The sequence below is a fragment of the Sceloporus undulatus genome, chromosome 2 (genome assembly GCF_019175285.1).
Source record: "Sceloporus undulatus isolate JIND9_A2432 ecotype Alabama chromosome 2, SceUnd_v1.1, whole genome shotgun sequence".
Lineage (NCBI taxonomy): Eukaryota > Metazoa > Chordata > Lepidosauria > Squamata > Phrynosomatidae > Sceloporus > Sceloporus undulatus.
Genome location: NC_056523.1, coordinates 140,596,523 through 140,612,130, shown reverse-complemented (window position 1 = coordinate 140,612,130; position 15,608 = coordinate 140,596,523). Strand labels below are relative to the sequence as shown.

The 15,608-nt window shown below is 44.1% G+C and overlaps 1 protein-coding gene across 1 annotated transcript in view; it reads left to right on the top strand.

The window, feature by feature from the left end:
- Positions 1-15,608, top strand: part of SLC9A3R1 (SLC9A3 regulator 1) — a 72,154-nt gene that overhangs the window by 37,134 nt on the left and 19,412 nt on the right. The window contains exon 2 of the mRNA XM_042449968.1: positions 14,568-14,729. Within this exon, the coding sequence (XP_042305902.1) occupies positions 14,568-14,729 (162 nt within the window). The remainder of the gene's footprint in view (positions 1-14,567; positions 14,730-15,608) is intronic.

The following is a 15,608-nucleotide window of genomic DNA, read 5'->3' as shown; positions in this document are numbered from 1 at the left end:
GCTAAGTTGGCTGGGGCTTCTGGGAGTTGAGGTCCAAAACACTTGGAGAACCAAAGTCTGGGAATCACTGAACTATACAGTGGCTGCTGATGTCTCCCATGACACTGGGCTGTAGTCTGAACTTTAAATGAACTATCTTCGGTACTGAAGTTGCTCTGGCAAAGGGGCCTTCCATCTTGCATAGTGCATTTAAAGTTCCAACAAAAATCCACAGCAAATTTTAATGCTTCACTGACATGGAAGACATCAACTGCCACTAATGATGCATGTGATGGTAGCTTCATATACTTAGTCATAGGCAGAATGCAAGCTAGTAGAAAGAGCTTACAACAAATTAAATGGTTGCAGTGAATTCTTACTTTTCTGCAATATTCAGCAGCCAGGAAACTAAGGCGGTAAATACAATTATAGCATTCTGCACTGAGGTTACATATAGCAAGCATGTCTGCCCACTGACGGAAGCTGTCTTACTGCCTTATGTTTAGCAAGTAACCACAATGCAACACTATGTTGCTTTCTTTTAAAAAAGAAATAAATGTGTAGATCAGTGAAAAAAATGTTAATGAGCTTTAATGGTTCTTCATTCTGGGTAGGACAGCACAAAGGTACTTCCAGTGATGTGGTGCAGTTTTTACTTGACATGAGAGGGGAATGGAGTAGGTTGGACTAAGTTTAGCTTCCTTTCACTGAGGTATTGCCTTAAGATAAAGAATTTAAATGAGGCTTGATCACTGTCCTTTTGAGAGCTTGGAAAGTTCCTTCTTAAAAGTAGTCCAATTATGTACCACTTACAAAGTCTCAAAAAGTAATTCTGTCATTAAAGTTTAAAAATGTACTATGCAACTCATTACTTTTTATCATTACTTTTTGTTGCACTGTTTAAAAAGCAGTTTGAAACATAATGACATACAGCTTCAGAAAAATTCCACTCAAAATGCTTCTAAAAAGCTTTAAAATGCTCTTTAATAATAACTAGAAAATTTTACTTGTTATGAAAAATTTACTATAGAAATGTAGCTTCAGTACATCTTTTGGTAGCAGATTATTATGTCACTTGTAAAGAACCAGATGGATGTTTCTGAAGTGGCAGCTCTTAAGGGCAATATTACAGTTTACTTGATTGTCATATATTTCAGGCATTTTGAAGGAATGTTTAATCCAGATTAATGCTCTAATCTGGATGGGTACATTGTTTTCTTGGATCAAAGTTTACAGTAATTGAACTTACTCTTCCTATTTCCTTTCTTTTCTTTCAATTTATTTATTTATTATTTATTTAATTTCTGTCCTGTCCTTCTCCTTGAAGGGATCCAAGGCAGCTCACAGTAACAATTCTGAAAACATAGTGCAGTTTAGGGATGCAAAACTGGAGGCCCCCAAATATTTTTGGACTGAAGTTCCCATAGTCCCTCACCCTAATGCTTATGATGGTTTATAATAAGAGTTTTAGCATTTGGAGGGCCACATGCTCCCAATTCTCCAGGAGCCCTGGTGGTGCAGTGGTTAAATGCCTGTACTGCAGTCACCTACTCACAAACCATAAGGTTGCGAGTTCAATACCAGACAGGGCTCAAGCTCGACTCAGGCTTGCATCCTTCTGAGGTTGCTAAAATGAGTACCCAGGTAGCTTACAGTTGTAAACTACTTAGGGACTACTTAGTGGTATGAAGCTGCTATAAATGAAGCTGCTGTTGCTGTTGCTAATTCTGTTTTAGTTAATTTTAAAATTTTGAATACATTACATGAATAAATTCCACCTCTAAGCGGGTGCAGCTGTCCTCCCCCTCTACAGTTTAACATTTAAGCTCTCATACTTCTGCTTTAAAATCACTTTGCAACTTTTGTACTTGCTGGTTCTTATGCAGTTTTGGCTTGGATATGCCAGCCTCAGATGCAACATGCCTGCCAGCCCTGGTGATCATCTCTGAAGCAGTAAATCAGGGGTCAGCAACCCTCGGCCCGCGGGCCACATCTGGCCCGCGGAGGCGGCAGGACCAGCCCCAGCCTGGTCCTGCCGCTGATTGCCGCAGGCGATACGGCAGTGGCGCCGGCGGCACTGAGGAGGGCGGGCTGCGGACAGTGTGCCGCCGCCGCCGCTGCCCACACCTTCCTGTAGCCCTGCGCGCGCCTGCAGGGCCACACGCAGGGCTAAATAGGAGGAGTTTCTCCTCCTGGGGCTGGCTGGCCAATGGCTGTTGGCAGGGGGTGGGCTGTTGGAGCTCCAGCCTGCCCCCATTGGCCAGTCAGCCTCAAGAGGAGGAGCTCCTCCTCGAGCAGGGCAGGAAGGGGGTGGGGGTCGCCTCCTCCTCCTTCCCTCCCTTCCCACGACTGCCTCACAGCCACAGGGAGAGAAGGAAGGAGGGGGCCCTGCACTTTCCTCCCTTCTCACGGCTCCAAGGAGCCGCAGGAAAGAAGAAGGGGCAGGGGATCCCCCTGCCTTTCCCTCCTTCCCACGGCTCCAAGGAGCCGTGGGGAGACAAGAAGGATCGGGAGGGTCCTCCTGCCCTTTCCCTCCCTTCCCACGGCTGCCTCACAGCCACGGGGAGAGAAGGAAGGGGCGGGGGTCGCCTCCTCCTTCCCTCCCTTCCCACGGCTGCCTGATAGCACCGGGAGGGCAGGAAGGGGACGGGGCCCTCCTCCTCCTCCGGGCCCTGTGGGCGGCCTGGGCCTTCCCTCAGCGGGGAGAGCCCTGGGGCCGCTGGCGAACGCCGCTCTCCAGGCCTCCCCGCTCCCTGCCTCCTCTGTCCTGCTCCCAGGCCGGCGCGGGGCATGGAGGAGGGGAACAGAAGGAGAAGAAGGAGGAGGAACAGCAGCAGGAGGAGGGGAAAGAAGGAGGAAGAGCAGGAGGAGGGGGGACCGGAGGGAAAAGGAGGAAAGAGGAGGGAAGAGCAGGAGGAGGAGGGGGGAACAGAGGAGGAAGAGGAGGGGAAAGAGCAGCAGGAGAGGGGGGAAGAGAAGAGGAAGGGAGAGAAAGATCAGAGGAGCGGGGGGGGGAACAGAAGGAGAAGGAGGAGAGGAGGTGGTGAGTGGCCAGAGGCCTCTGGCTACAAGGTTTTTTTTTTTTTAAATTTTTTTTTTTGCTGCTTTAATGCTAACAAGTCCCCTTGTTTTGACAATGATAGTGTGGTTTTGACAATATAGGGGTGGTGGGTGTGGTGGTGGTGGTTGTGGTGGTGATGGTGATGGTGGGGTGATGGTGATGGTGGTGATGGTGATGATATGAGTCAGCTTCAGAGGCATGCAGGGCACTGTTTCAGAAGCCGAGAGAGTGTCACCTTCCAAAGTTTTGTTTGAGTGCTTTAATGGCTAACAAGTCTCCCTTGTTTTGACAATGAAGTGTGTGGTGATGATGATATGAGTCAGTTTCAGGCATGCAGGTACTGTTTCAGACCGAGAGAGTGTCACCTTCCAAGTGTGTTTTTTTGCTTTTAATGCTAACAAGTCTCCCTCGTTTTGACAATGATGTGTGGTGGTGATGATGATGATATGAGGGAGGAGGGAGCCTGGGCCGTAAGGGCCGAATGGGGCCCGCGGAAGCGGCCTGCCGCCTCCCGCGGCTCCCCCAGGGCCCTTGAGGCCCCATTGTCTCTCCCTCGTGGAGGGAGGCCTGGGGCCGCACGGGCCGAGAAGTGGCCCGCGGAAGCGGCCTGCCGCCTCCTGGGCTCCTCCATGGCCCTTGAGCCCTTTCGGCCGAAGGGAAGACCGAAGGGAAGGCCTTGGATGGGTGCCCAAGCTCTTCCTCGGCCCTCCCTCCCTCTGGCCGAAGGGCCCCTTGGAGCCCATTCCGCCGAAGAAAGGACCGAGGAAGAGAGGGCAGCGCACGCCTCCTCCTCCCCGCGGGCTTCGGTGGAAGCTCGCCCCCCAGTGTGCGGCTCCGCCCTTGGGTGGTGAAGCTCCACCCCCAGTATTGTGGCTCCACCCCTGGAGGGTGGAAGCTCCACCCCCTCAGCTTCGGCCCCCCAATTGTCCGAGGGACACAGCAACCTGCCCCCTGCTCAAAAAGGTTGCTTACCCCTGCAATAAATTGCATACAACAGGACCGGACCAACATATGTTACTGCCCATAGCCTTTTCTCCACTTCTCTTTTGGTGCTCCCAAATGTGTTGGGCTACTGCCCTGTTCTGGTTGGGGACAGTGGAAATGGTAGTTCAACACTTGGAGAGCACAGTTTCAGGATCATTGCATTTAATGTGGTTCCCCATCTTTTTTTAAAATATGAAAACCATACTCTAGGCTTTTGGACAACCTGCAATTTTTTGCTGTTTGCTCAAGATAGTAGATTGATTGTGTTTTGAGTACATGTGATGCTTGAGGAAAGCTGCATAAACCAGAAGAAGTTAAGAAGGTTATTAAATAATAATAATAAAATAATAATAATAATAATAATAAAATAATAATTTATTTACCTGCCCCTTGAGGTCAATCGGGGCGGCTAACAGTAATAAAATACAATACACATACATCAAAACTACTTCCCTCCCCCTCTAAAAAGTTATTAAATCAATTATAATTAAAACCAACAAATAAAAACAACATCAACACATACACATTATACAAAAAAGACAAGCCAAAACATAAACTGGTAGCATTCTACCTAGATTTCCAGGGAGGACTTTGGGGACTCTCATGAGAAGAGGGTTCCTGAGGCTGGGATTATCTATCCAGGAAAGGCCTGCTGAAGAGAGCCATCTTGACAGCCTTTTATAGCTGACTAAAGATGTCAGTTGACGGATCTCATCTGGCAGGTCGTTCCATAATCTGGGGGCGACAACAGCAAAAGCCCTCTGGGAGGTAGTCGAAAGCCTAGATCTTTGAGGCTGCAGCAAATTCCTCCCAGAGGACCGGAGTGTTTGTGGGAGGATTATATGGGAGAGGCGGTCCCTGAGATAGTTGACCCAAGCCATTTCGGGCTTTAAAGGTGATACCAACACCTTGTACTGGGTCCGAAACTAATAGGCAGCCAATGGAGGGACTTATTACTGGAGTAATATGGTCCCTCCTCAGTGTTCCTGACACTACTCTGGCCGCCATGTTCTGCACTAATTGCAGTTTCTGAATCAAGCACAAGGGTAGCCCCATGTAGAGCACATTACAGAAATCTAGACATGCGATTACCAGCGTGTGTATAACAGTCTTCGAGATCCCTTACTCCAGAAAAGGGCGCAGTTGGTGGATCAGCCGAAGCTGATAACTGGTGCTCCTGCCTGTCGCATTTACCTGATTTGTCATCAGAGCGCGAGTCAATGAGCACCCCCGACTGTGAACACCGTCACTAGAAGAGAGTGTGACCCCATCCAGGACTGGAGTGTGCAACCCAATTCTTGGGTTTCGGGGCCGCTACCGTGAGTACCTCCAACTTGTCCGGATTCAGTTTCAATCTGTTTTTCCCATCCAGCCCATTATTGCCCGGAGAACTTCATTGAGAGAGGAGATGCCAATTAGAATTCGAGGCCGACTTGGTCTTGCATCAAGGAGGAGGTTGATGATATGCATCATCCAGTGAGCAGCAGAAAACATTGAGATTCCCAGCTCATATGGACTCATGTGTTAACTTTGGTCAGTTCATTCTAGTTTTCTTCTTGCCTCAGTTCCTTAAAAAGGAAAAAAGGCATGTGGTGCATTAGCTGAGATGGATCTGGTACTGCTGAAATACTTTATGGGTGGAGAATGGCCTTGGCTCAGTGACAGAGCATCTGCTTAACATGTAGAAAGACCCAGATTCAGACTCAAACATTTTCTGTCTAAAACCCTGGAAGTTACTATAAATTGGTCTTCTGCATCAATTCAGTCTTTGGACTTCAATTCCCAGAAGCGCAAGCCAAAATGGTCAGTGGTCATTTATTACAATTTTAATAGTCGTTTTCATAGGTTTTTAATTGTATTGTGTTTTTTTAGACTGTAAGATGCTTTTGGTGCCCAGTCTTGGGAGGAAAGCGGGGTAGAAAATAATAATAATAATAATAATATAATTAATAATAAAATAATAATAATAATAATACAGTGGCTGAAATCTAACTAATCTGAGGAGCAGAGGTCAGAGCCATCAGTCTAAACAACTGTGAGCTAGGAAGAGGTCTTGTTCTGACTAAGAACAAGGCAGTTTTTATGTTATTTGCCCAGTTCAAATGTGTCTGTGTGCTGACTTAGCATCTGCTAAAACTGTGCTGAGAAAAAAGGGAATCTTTGCTTTTGGGACCACCTTTCCTTTTTATTCATGAAATCAAACAGAGGTGCTTTAGAAGTGCCATCCAAGAAAGGGTTGCATTAAATCTTGGTTAATGGTAAACTTGGCACTGGCTCGACTGGTACATCCATGGCACAAGGGAGGAGAGGCGAGTTGGGCGATTTCCTCCCCACTCCAAATCCTTAATTAGTTCCTTCATAAGGCTTGTTACGCCACCTCCCATGCCATGCGGCACTATTGTGAGGACTGAGTTATTAGGGATCTGGCTATTCTGCAACAGTCTGATTATATGAACATCCACAGCCTTCTTTTGCGAGAGTTCATTTTCTCCTCTTTTACATTTCCCCAGCTATTTTTTATTGCTCATTTTAAAAACTTACATCCCGCCTTTTTCTCTACTCCTGTGACTTAGGAAGTGAGTGCATGTTTTTCCCCCCACTCTCCATTTTTTCATACAACTCAAAGAGGTAGGTTATGGTAGGTTGAGATGTTAAGCCTGGCCTGGAGTTGCCCAGTTTGCTCCATGGTTGAGTTGGATTTGAATGTGTAATAATAATAATAATAATAATATAATAATATAATAATATAATAATTTGTTTATTTATATAACCGCTATTCCAAAGATCATAGCGTGAACAGCAAGTAACTAAAGCCCCCAACGTCTGGGTACTCAGTTTAGCGACCTCGGAGGATGCAGCCTGTCGAGCTTGGGCCCTTTGCTGGTCTTAACTCGAAACCTTGTGGTTTTGAGTGAATGCTGCAGTACAGGCATTTAACCATTGCGCACCAGGGCTATTAGTTGCTCAGATGCACAAGCAGGAAGGTGCTGTTGCTTGCACATCCTACTTAGGGGTTACTGTGGGCATGTGGTTGCCTCCTCTGTCAATAGAATGCTGAAATAGGGGTCGACGTTTGGTCCTATCTTCTGTCATCCAGAGGTAGGATCAGTCTAAGGGTTTTAATTATAAGAGAGTTGATTTCAATTGAACATTTGAGAAATCTCTTAGCAGTAAGAACAGTTCAGCGATGGAAACACTTGTCTAGAGAGGTGGTGGGGTTTCTTTCTCTGCACATGTGAAGCTGGACAACAACTGTCTGGGGACCTTTAGCTGCAGGTCCTGCACTGAGCAAGGAATTGGATTTGATGGAACATGGGACCCCCCTCCAACTCCACGTCTAACATATCACAGTGTCTAGATTAAATTTATTGCTTCATGATACCTGTAGATTTTAGGTCTGGGTGATTTTAGGTATTTGATTTTAGCTGACGTTCAATTCAGATTCAAAGATAACCAAACTGAAAATAATGGAGTTAATTCTGTGACTGGATCACTGTATACTTATATCCTTAAAGCCACTCCATGCATTACGCAGAACTGGATGAATTAGCATTGTAGATTACTGTGCTTTAAATTGCAAGTACTAATTAGTATGGCACTCTCTCTGCTTTTACCCTCCTATAACTATTTTCAGATATCTCCATTTTGGGATTAAAACTCTATCCTTTGCTTATTCCATTTCTGGAAAGGAGGAAGCTCTGTTGCATGGATAAGAGTTTTTGAGGGGAACTGTTCTTGTTATTTGATTTACTAGTCTGCATGTCTGTGCTAGCTGAAGATCTGGGAGTGAGCAATGCAAAAGAACTACCTGCCAATCATATGAAAACCTCTGTTCATCTTCCTTAGGGCCATGCCAAAAACTACAGACTGTTACATAACTATAAACTTTTGGCTGTGACAAACATAGAATGAGTGTGGCACAAAACACGTTATCCTGAAAACAAATACAGAATTTCTTTCTTCTAAATATTTTCTCCATAATAATCTCTTCTGTAATAATCATATGTCTTTCCTATTGGCTAGGTTTCTCTGATCCTTGAAACTTCCAAGTAAATCCAGGCTGCAGACATGTTCTTTCCCATTAAGGGTTGTTTCGTGTTGTTCTCTCTTCTTAGAATAACATGGTTTTTTTTTTTAAAGTTACAAAATATTTTAGTTGAGCATGAATACAGTGTTTGACACAGGATGTTCTTGTAGTCCTGCCTGGCCTTTTTTGAAGCATCTGATTTCTAAGTACAGTATTTTGAATGTTGCTGAATAATACACTTCCTGGGACTTGGTGCAAGAATGTATCCTGGGATTTTACCAAGCCTAGCCTTGCTGGAAGATGCTAATGAGACCTCTACATGCCACTATCTCTGAGCCTTCTTGCTTCTCACCAGCTTCATAGTCTTTCATCTGCTCAAGCATATATTTAAGAAACTGATCTGTGTTTGGAGATATTCATGCCATATTGAGAAACTGTAAAAAGATAGAGAAGTTCATTTTAACCAGGGCTGACCTTCAGGCTTCTCTCCAACACTACACTTTGGAATCTAGCATAAATGGAGGGGCATGTCCCTAACCACAGCCCCCAGAGATCTGCTCTGGAAAATTAAAAACCCTAGGAGCATGCTTTTGGCAGAGGAAAGGATGGAGAAAGGGAGAGGGCATATAAAATTCCAACATTACTATGTGTGTAGTATTGGATTTAGGCCATTGTTTTTAGAAGTCCACAAAAACAATAAAAATAACAGATAGAAACAGCAGAAACTAAAGATAAGACAAAGGTTTGTGCTGGCAAAATTTGTATTGAATATGTCATGGACTCAGCTTCCCTCCGCTTTTCTGCAAATGAATGCATTCAGTGTCCATTTGACACTGCAGAGGAAACTAACGTTCAGAATATATAATGACTGTATAACTGTAATCTTGATGGTTTTGTCTATTTCTAGCTTGGTGACAAAACATTAAAAGGAAATCCAGTTGGAAAAATTATTCCTGAAGAAGCCATTTCTAAAATGAATACAGTATATCAAATATGATAATTTATTGAGCAAACATATACATAATCCACTTTAGGTTTCTGGGGCTGAGAGTGTTTGACTTGCCCAAAATCACACAGTGGGTTTCTATGGCCAAGCAGGGATCTAAAACCTGCTCTTCATAGTCATAATCCAATACTATTTGAGACATAGGACTTCACCACATGAGAAATGAAAGGTGAAACCAATTGGAAGAGTAGCAACTTTCTCCATACTGTTCCATATAATGTAGTAGCACTTCTGTTCTCTTCCCAAGGAAAGATGGTCATCAAAGCATGCCTTTTGCTAGATGACCATCTCCCCTTGGGCAGGAAGAGAATAAAAATGCTACAAGGGCATGTGGAGTGGCATGGAGAAAGCCATTACTCTTCTGATTGGTTTCATCTTTCTTTTTTCATGCAATAAAGTCCACAGTTTACAGTCGGTCATGACTTGACAACTCTGTCAAAGGGGAATACTTACTTTCCTGAAATAAGACAAAACAGTGAGTCAGTCAGGAGGACGCAGAAGGCAGGGAGGGAAATGCACCAAGCACATCATCATCACAACTATATCTCATTCTGTCTCCTTGCATGGAACGAACTGTTCCAAGAAACGGAATGGTATCTTCTTTAATGATAGGAAAAGGGTGTTCCTACTAAAGTTGTCTGAGTGAAAACTGGAGTGAGCACCTGTACCGTTAATGGTTTCATAGAAGTGGAAATTTCAGCTGATGTTGCTTGTTAGCTGATTGCATGATAAGCAATATCTGCTGAAATTTCCCATTCTACACAGCAATAGGTTTCAGTCTGACAACTCTGATTTCCACCCACTTTTGGTTACAGTCCTACCCATACCTGGTTTCACCCCATTTGGTACTGGGATGTGACTCCCAAAAGAGTATGGCCACAAAAACATGTTCTCTACCCATGCATTACTGTATAGGTATACTTCAATTAACAATGTAGATGTAAGCCTGAGCATTACTTCTTTAATACAAACTTTGGTACCAGAAACAGAAATAGCATGGAAAGAATAGGGATAGGTTCCTACACCTTCAAAAGGAAGAGCAGTTCAACAGATTTCAGCAAACTTGTTATCCAGAATTAGTAACAATATGCACATCAGCAATAAAACAACCAGGTCAAATAAACACAAGTAAACAAAAATATTTTTGGACTTAGTGACCACTTAAAAGCTTCTTCCAAAATGCTTCCAGGAACAATTTTTTTCTATCACTTTTCTTACAATTTCGTTTTGGTAGCCAACATTTATAAAATCTATGCTCTCTCTCTAGCTATCTCTCTGTTTTCTCTCTCTTCCTCCTCCCCCTCCCTCTCCCTTCTTTTCTCTTTTTTAATATGCTGGGTGGAGCTGGTAAGGCAGGCTTATCTCTTCCTTCTGCATTTCATAAATGCCCAGTAAGGAATTCTGGAGGGGGCTGCTGTTAATCTTCCCTGTTGTAGGCAGACAGACAGAACTACAGTAAGGTTGGCTAGAGTGAAATCCCACTTCCCCCATCTTAAACCTTATTGTATTGTTCACTGCAGACATGCCGTTGCAACCTGACACTAAAAATCTGTTTCACCAGCCTTCCTTCACCATAGTCCCAATGCCAGAGCTGCTAAAAAATTCCAGCTAGTCAGAGGATGAGCAAAAAGGGGGCTGGGGATTTGTAAGAAGATTTTGTCAAAATAAGCATCTTTGTTGGACGCTTTGTTACCTGAGGTATACCTGTAATTCAAGCAGTATGTGCTTGTGTGCAGATACAGAAGCTATACATGAAGCGGTATCATTCTTGGTAAAGACTATGTTTAAGTCTAGTTGCTCTTTTTCTGCCTTTATCTGCAATGTTTGTTGTTCTATGGGTGGCTGAGAAAAAGATGTTTCCAACAGCAAGGCCATCCACTTATATTTTGAGACAGATGTTTCGAGTCTGTCCATACTCTTGGTACCACATCTTACACATGATGGTACACATGTGTTTTGCAACATCAAAGTGCTTAAAGACGCTCACCCACTCCTAAATTACTGAGCAGAAGGTTTTCACAGCCTTCAGTTTGATGATGAGTAGCAGCATTGGCGTCTGTTCCATAAAATACCAAAGCTGCATATGGGAGACATTCCAGCATGGATTGTGAAAGCTTTACAGGAACAGTTTCTGCTTCCTCCATAGTCTTTGGTTTTTTTCCTTTTATTCCTTTGCTGAAAGATCATTGCCATGAGTTCTCACCTAGAGTGGGGTCTCTAAAGGGTTCCATAGGCTTTCAGGACAGGAAACTGCTTTGCCCTTCCTAGCTGCAAACAAGGTGGTAAATAGTTTATCAGAACAGCTGCTATTTGGGGTACAACTCTCATAACTTCCCGTGTTGAACTCTTGCAAGTTCACTCTCGAGCAATAAAGGATCCACAATTAGATAAGCAGTTGACATATGTTGACCTTATTTTGAAAAGTTATCTGAGAGGCACCACTGCATGAGTTTCAGAAATGGGTGTAGTTTAACCACAGATAGTTAATGAGGGAGATAGCTCAGCATAGATTTGGACACACTCCTATATGTCATAGAGATATGCTTCAGTTACTGGATATTTGCTTCCCTGAACATGTACAGTTATTGGTTTGACTTTGGTATCTGCAGAAGACAAGAGTGTGAAGACTGCTGGGCACATTGCCTTCTCTTTATTCTCTTCATGAGAGGCCATCAGGGTGGTGATAGCAACGAATGCCCCATTGTACCACTCAACAGTTTTGTGAATTATGCTGCTATGGCTGCATCCTGTGGAATCCTCCTGGGGTTTGAAGTTCGGACTAAGTCACTGGAGGAGGAGCTCCCTGACTGAGGTTTCTGAGATTTCAGCAAGCAACAGAAGTTCTCAGTGCAATTCTGCACTAAATTTTCAGCCTTCACAGAATTATGGCATTTGTTAATGGAGAGCAAACCACAGAGAGGAAGTGCTGTTAAAAGCAAGCACATTCTATTGAACTGACACACTTTGACCTCACTATTTCATTCTTTAAGTAACCTGGAAGGCATCATTGGGACTGTAGTATCTGGTATGTTTCATTCTCATTGTGTTAGCAAGTGACATGGTTCAGGATAGATCTGGACCTTGTATATCATGGAGACATGCTACATGATGGAATGTTTCCTTTTCAGTGAAACTCTTGTGCTCCTGTTATTGGCTTCACTTCAGTATCTGGAGAGGACAACTCCTGCTAGGTGTGCCAGGACTTCTACACTTGAGAATTGTTTAGCGCAACAATGGCACGGTACAGAGTGCCAAAAAGAGGCGCCGGGGAGGCACCTCTCCTTGCTCTGCAACAGCGCCGTAGCAACCAAATTGTGTGGCATTGCTGTGCAGCAAGAAAGGAGTGTGCAGAAGCGGCTCCTTTTTTGTGGTGCACTTGCGCCATGCCAAAGCGCCAGCAACGTTGAAATTGCGTGCCAGCGGTGCAGCCCCATTTTGACGCTGCGCTGCTGGCACGTCATCGCTGTGTGCACCGCGCAGCTGCGGTGCGCCCGTGACATGCTAGGGTTGCGGGGGGTGTGCACGCCCCACCCCTGAGCAACCCTAGCATGTCAAGGGCACGCCACAAAGGGCCTGTCTGTACTGGGCCAATAGTTACTAAATACTCTCTCTTACCACCCAGCCGTGCTATCTTCACTCAAGGAAAAATACAAGGCAAGGTGGCCCTGCCAGTTGGCCCTGTGTTACAGGTTTTGTTGGGCTTAAAAGTCCAATCAGCCCTAACCACCATAGTTGATGGTAAGAGAATAATGGGAACTACAGTTCAACAACATTTGGTGGGCCACAAATTACCTATTTCTCTACTAGAAGAAGGAAATCCAACAAGATGAGGGTGTTTCTAATCTGTGCAGACTGTTATGAAAACTTTCAGTACTAAGTAGGTGTTAATCTTTGGAGATCTTGTGGTTAACAAGTGGAATAAAGTGATAGGCTATTGCAACTATAAATACCAGTGAGAAGTATCATAAATGGTAACTTCTTGTGCTTGTTTGCATTGGCAGGTGTGTGGTAGGTAGCATGTCTGAAATGTGAACCCTCTTTACTCACTTCTTGTGTCATCTTTGAATAGTTTGTACAAAAGTTACAAAACTGTTCTCAGTGCATGATGTAAACTGAACAGGAGTATTCTACATTAAACAATTGCCTGACATATTTTATGCCAGGAAAAGTTGCCTTGAGTCACCTGGTTTGTTTATTAAATTTATGCCTCATTTCTGAAGGCCAAGACATCTTGAAGCAATTTACAGAAAAGGGATAAAAAGTCCATAACCAGTTGTAACTAAATTAAGCAGTCAGCAACTTCATTATTTCCATTTACAAAATCAATATGCAGATTTGCACAATTTTTGTATAATTCTGAACTGTTCCGCTACTTTCTTAATTAATCTGTTCTGAACTGTAGGAGGGGCAAAAACACATGCTCCCTTTCATAGCTGCCACTGAATGACTTCCCTGATTTTCTGAGATTCCAATATGCAACAGTCCACACTCACTCAAGCTTGCCTGTACAGCTATACGTGCTAGAAACTTTTTTAAAATCTGAGTTTCTGAGCTGAATCCTGCACTGTTTTGGGTTGGTGGAGGGGGTAGTGCTATTCGTGTAGAGTCATGATGTATGCTAACTTGCCAGTAAACCACAATAGGAAGTTCTGCTTGTGAGAGCAAGCTAGTAGCACTCAACTCTGAATGGGGCTGGTGGGACTATTGTGTTCTCTTTCCTCTGATCAATATTTGAAAACATGGTAGTAATAAAAGCTATAACATAAATTAGCAGGAGGTTGCCCCAACTCACAACAACAGAATATATCTTCCCTTCTATGGGGCTCATGGTGTTTTCTGCAGACATAGACAGGCTGCAGTATTTAGAACTATCTCTGTTGCTAGCTTTGTTAACTACAAACCCTGAATTGATGTGTCTGTATCACAGAACGGGGGGGGGGGGGGATTGCAAAATGTTGGAGGGTTATTAAAACATTGCAAAGCAGCTGCAAAACTTTGGTGCAGGTTTGGAGGGGTTTCTAAATTTAGGGATTCATCGTTAATTCCATTGCTAATATGAGATAAGTATGCGGGACCAGTGTGCTAGTATGGTGAATGTCTTGGATGGCACAATGGGAGATCCAGTTTCTAGTTGATACAGAAACTCACTGCGCTCCCTTGCACTAGTCTGTGTCTCTCTCCCCCTCTGACTGGCTTGTCTCACAAGTCAGCTATGCACTGTATGGGTAAGAGTGAGGAGGAAGTGACTTCTCTGTACCCCCTTGAGCTTAATGGAGGAACAATAAGATGAATGATATATTTGTGGCCATGCTTCGGGACATAGATACCTGTCACAGGGATGGGTGTGTAATCCTTTGCAGACCCAAACCTGTACTGCAGAGGTGCTCCTTAAGGAACAGCATTTGAACTGAAGCAAGTTCTGCCACTCTGGTCCTTTTCTGTATAACTTGAGAAGACATTGACAAAGAGGTTCTCAAGCTTAAACGTTTCTTGTGTTTCTTCTCCTTCAGAAAGAATTACGGCCTCGTCTCTGCCAAATGAAGAAGGGTCCCAATGGATATGGGTTCAACCTCCACAGTGATAAAACCAAGCCAGGCCAATACGTCCGGGCCGTGGATCCTGACTCACCTGCTGAAGCTTCAGGGCTTCAACCTCAAGACCGTATTATTGAGGTAAGAGTTGTGTGGAAGTGGGAAGGCCGTGTCAAGGGGCTAACAGTATGGATGCACATCAGTCTGAAACAAGAGCACTCAAAAGTGAGAAAGAAATAGGATAGCCACCAAAAAATGGTATAGAGCTAGCGTGGTTAATGGTTTGGATGTTGGACTAGGGCATTGAGAGACCAGGGTTTGAATCCCTGCTCAGCCATTGAAACCCACTGGTTGACCTTGGGGAAGTCACACAGATCACAATGGGGAGGATAAAAATGTGATAAAGATATATCCAGTTTGTTCCTCACAAGTTGTTTGCCTCAAACTGGAAAGTCACACTGTTTTTATAGCAGTCCTCATTATATGAATTCACGGAGCCCTGGTTGTTATATGTGAGATGTCATGTTAGTCCAAAAAGACACAACAACCTGTTTATTACTATTGCCCACTATATAGGGGGTCAAAATTCCATATAGTAACATGTCCCACTTGAGCCAGCATGGTATAGTGGTTTGAGTATTGGACTGTGACTCTGGAAACCAGGATACCAATTGCTGCTCAGCCATGGAAACCCACTGGGTGAGCTTGGAGAAGTCACACTCTCTCAAGGTCAGAGAAAGGCAATGGGCAAATCCCCTCTGAACAAATCTTGCCAAGAAAACCCTATGATAGGGTTGCCTTACGGTCACCAGAAGGCAAAAATGACTTGAAAGCACACAACAACAACAAAGCAAAAAGGTTGTCAAGAATGATATGTTTAGGAGTGGATTACAACTTTTCAGGAATATGCAAGTCTGTAAACCTGGGTGATCTTGAGCCGGTTGTTCTCTCTCTGCTTCAATGTACCTCAAAAGATTGATGTGAGAATAAAGTGGTAGAAAGAACAGACACTTTGAGAAA